At 35.5% G+C, this 3,021-nt stretch overlaps 1 protein-coding gene across 1 annotated transcript; it reads right to left on the reverse strand.

Moving 5' to 3' along the window:
- Window positions 1-960: 960 nt before the first annotated feature.
- LOC149224801 (rapid alkalinization factor-like) lies at window positions 961-1,648 on the reverse strand. Its single transcript, XM_089383612.1, has one exon. The coding sequence runs from the start codon at window positions 1,630-1,632 to the stop codon at window positions 1,264-1,266; it is 369 nt and encodes a 122-aa protein (XP_089239738.1). The 5' UTR covers window positions 1,633-1,648; the 3' UTR covers window positions 961-1,263.
- Between the last annotated feature and the right edge of the window lie 1,373 nt (window positions 1,649-3,021).

A 3,021-nucleotide genomic window follows, 5' to 3' on the forward strand; every position in this document is an offset into this window, starting at 1 on the left:
TAATATAAAATTAGTTTATTAAATAATATTTATTATTAATTTTTTTTAATAATAATTAATTAGATGTTATTTGAAAAATTAAGAAAAAAAATTGTTATTCTTTATATTCAAATAAAAACTTTTTTTAATAACAAACTAATATTTCTTAATGATAAACTAATACATAATATTTTATTATACTATATCAAACTAGTACTATCATTAATTATCATTAAATTTAGTATGCTCTATCAAATTTATAAAACAATTTTTACACCCAAAACAAATATATAAACAAATAACCTACTCGAATGGAACTCATTAAATTCATTCAAACTAACTAACTATATATATATAATTTACTAACCATATATATGGGTTTGATACTCATTAAATTCATTCAAATAAATATATATATATATATATATATATATATACTTTCTATATGATTTAGATTTCTGGAAGCTTTTGGGGTTAGGCTTTGTTTGTTTAATTAGCTGATAGATTTGTCTGGGGTTAAGTTTTGTTTATTTAACAGACTGATAGTTAAGTTTTGTTTGTTTGACAGACTGATAGATCTCTTTAAGTTTATCGACTTAGTATATAATAGCCACCCAATATCCATGAACCACCTTTAAAATAAAATAAAAAATATTGCGACGCATTATATGTGCGATAAACCAATGCATTAACAATGTAAACCTTGTTGCGAACAAATGATGAAATAAACATTTATACAAACTATTTTAATTGATAACAAACATTTATACAAACTATTTTAATTGATAACGAAGTGAGAAGGAAAAAATACAAGATGCAATAGATTGCATCAGATTTCAGAACAAATCCAAGCGTTAATATGCTGCATCCAATTTCAAAGTTCAAACATGAATTGCAGCAAGTACAGAATGAATTTCCTTGTATCACAAGTATCATCGTTGGTTGAAACAATCATCTCGCTGATTTAACTTATTTTTCCCGCCGGATTTGAACCTGCATTCATCTTTTATGACGGCCAGCATCATCTTAACCAGTAACCAGAGGCACCAGACGGGCCATTTCTCTATGGCATTTCTAGCGGTAGAGTCCAAATACAACAATCCCAATGATATCCTTCATTTAAACTTCATTCATATTAATAAAAAGAATTTATTTTGAAAATCAAAATAAAACATCACACGCGAATAAAACATGGACTAGGGTTGTGGCCAGCAAGAACAGAGGAAATATTATTATTGTAAGATGACCCAAGTTCGAATCCTGGCAGAGAATTATAAGCATAGTTCAGCCAGTATCTCTGGCGCAGCGCGTAATCCGGGTACAGCCGCGAGTATAAGGATTGGCCTGCGAACCACGTCCACAATTGTAATAAGGAACCCCGCGCTTCGCGCACGGCACCCTGTCTCTGGCAAGGGCACCATAACTAATATAGGTCCTCTTCCACCACAAACTCCTCCGATTCGATTCCGAGTCCATCAGCATTTCCTCCTCTTCGTCAAAGCAACCGCCGATCGAACCACTGCAATGTCCCTGCTTCACCGACCAGTTCAGCACGTCATCGCCGGCGTCCTTGGCACCCACGCACACGCACACCGCTGCAAGAAGCAGAAGCACCGATGCCGCCCGGACGAGATTCGAACCCGAGACCTCCATCGGGAAGTAGCTTTAGTAATGCACACAGTTACTCAGAGATCTGACGGCCTTCTGGGATTTCTGGGGATTGTTTTTATATGCTGCCAGAGACCTTTTCCAATCTGCAATCACGATTGACTACACCTGACATATATATTTGGAAGGCTTGCGAGAGAATCGTGGAGTTTCCTGATTGTGTCAACCACCACTTTAAGCCTCGGCGTTAGCTGCTATGCGTGTGGGTTGTAAATTCCTCTGAATAGGCGCCCGCCAGTAACGAACTTTGAAATCGATTCTCATCACCGCCGTATTCTCCGTTTCCAAAACCCACCAAACGCCGGCCATTAACGTCTAGCCTTGCTGTCAAATACACGCATAATTCGCTTTCTAATGTTTTCGTTAACCATTACGATGGTAAAACTTCCATCCTTCACCGGAAGGCTAAAAATGTGATGGTAAACTTTCATCTTTCATGGAAGGCTAAAAAATCCCCAAACTCTCTCCAGTAATTTTGTCAAACTAGCTGGGCTCTGTGCAGGTAATGTCTTAAAGTTGCGATGCAATCATCTATGCATACGGGCAGTGTCTGGATACTGTGGTATGAATTAGCTCTGTAGGAGGCATCATGATAGTTGAAGCTAGGTTTAATTTAGGCTAATCAAATTATGGATAGCTTATTTATATTCTTAACCTTATGGCATGGAGCTCTCATAAAAAGGAAAGATTGTGTTGATGCAATGTGTCACGCAACAAAATCTTTTGGGTGCATTACAGTGTGTCTCATTTTTGTGAGGTGTGACAAAGTGGGGAAGAAGAGTTAAGGAAGTTTATGAAACAAAAGAAAAGGGATATGGGAAGAAATTATTGTCATAAAGGAAAGTTATTTCCCTGTGAAATTTTGTACCAACAAATTTTTATGATGCAATAGGAAGTTACAAACAATCTGACATGACATTCATAAGAAGTTATAAAGAGAAATTTTTATGATGTAATACAAAGTTACAAAGAATCTGACATGACATTCATAAGAAGTTCCAAAGCATGAGAAGACAAAAAATAAAGAGAAAATTACAATGGTAGATGTGTAATTGAGGAAGCGTTTATATAAGGAACAATGTGGAATCATACCATTGCCAATTAAGAAAGGGTGACATGTTAGCTATACAAATGATGATGTGGCTTAAAAGAAAGAAAACTCTTAAGGAGACTTCAAAAGGCCATAGCTTTGTGCGTAAAGCTTAGAGTTGAGAAATATTATATTGGTTGGAAAGCTATTGAAAGCAAAATGTCTTAGTGAGCTTGAAAGTGTCGATGAGTTTACACTTCATAAGAAAATTTTCAAAATACCTCACCTTTTTGTGTTGAAAGATGCTCAACAACTATGGGGGAGATGTTGGGTAATATTATGTT

The sequence above is a fragment of the Pinus tabuliformis genome, chromosome Q, assembly GCF_031772625.1.
Source record: "Pinus tabuliformis cultivar Carrire ecotype Pingquan chromosome Q, CPIR1, whole genome shotgun sequence".
In the NCBI taxonomy this organism is placed as follows: Eukaryota; Viridiplantae; Streptophyta; class Pinopsida; order Pinales; family Pinaceae; genus Pinus; species Pinus tabuliformis.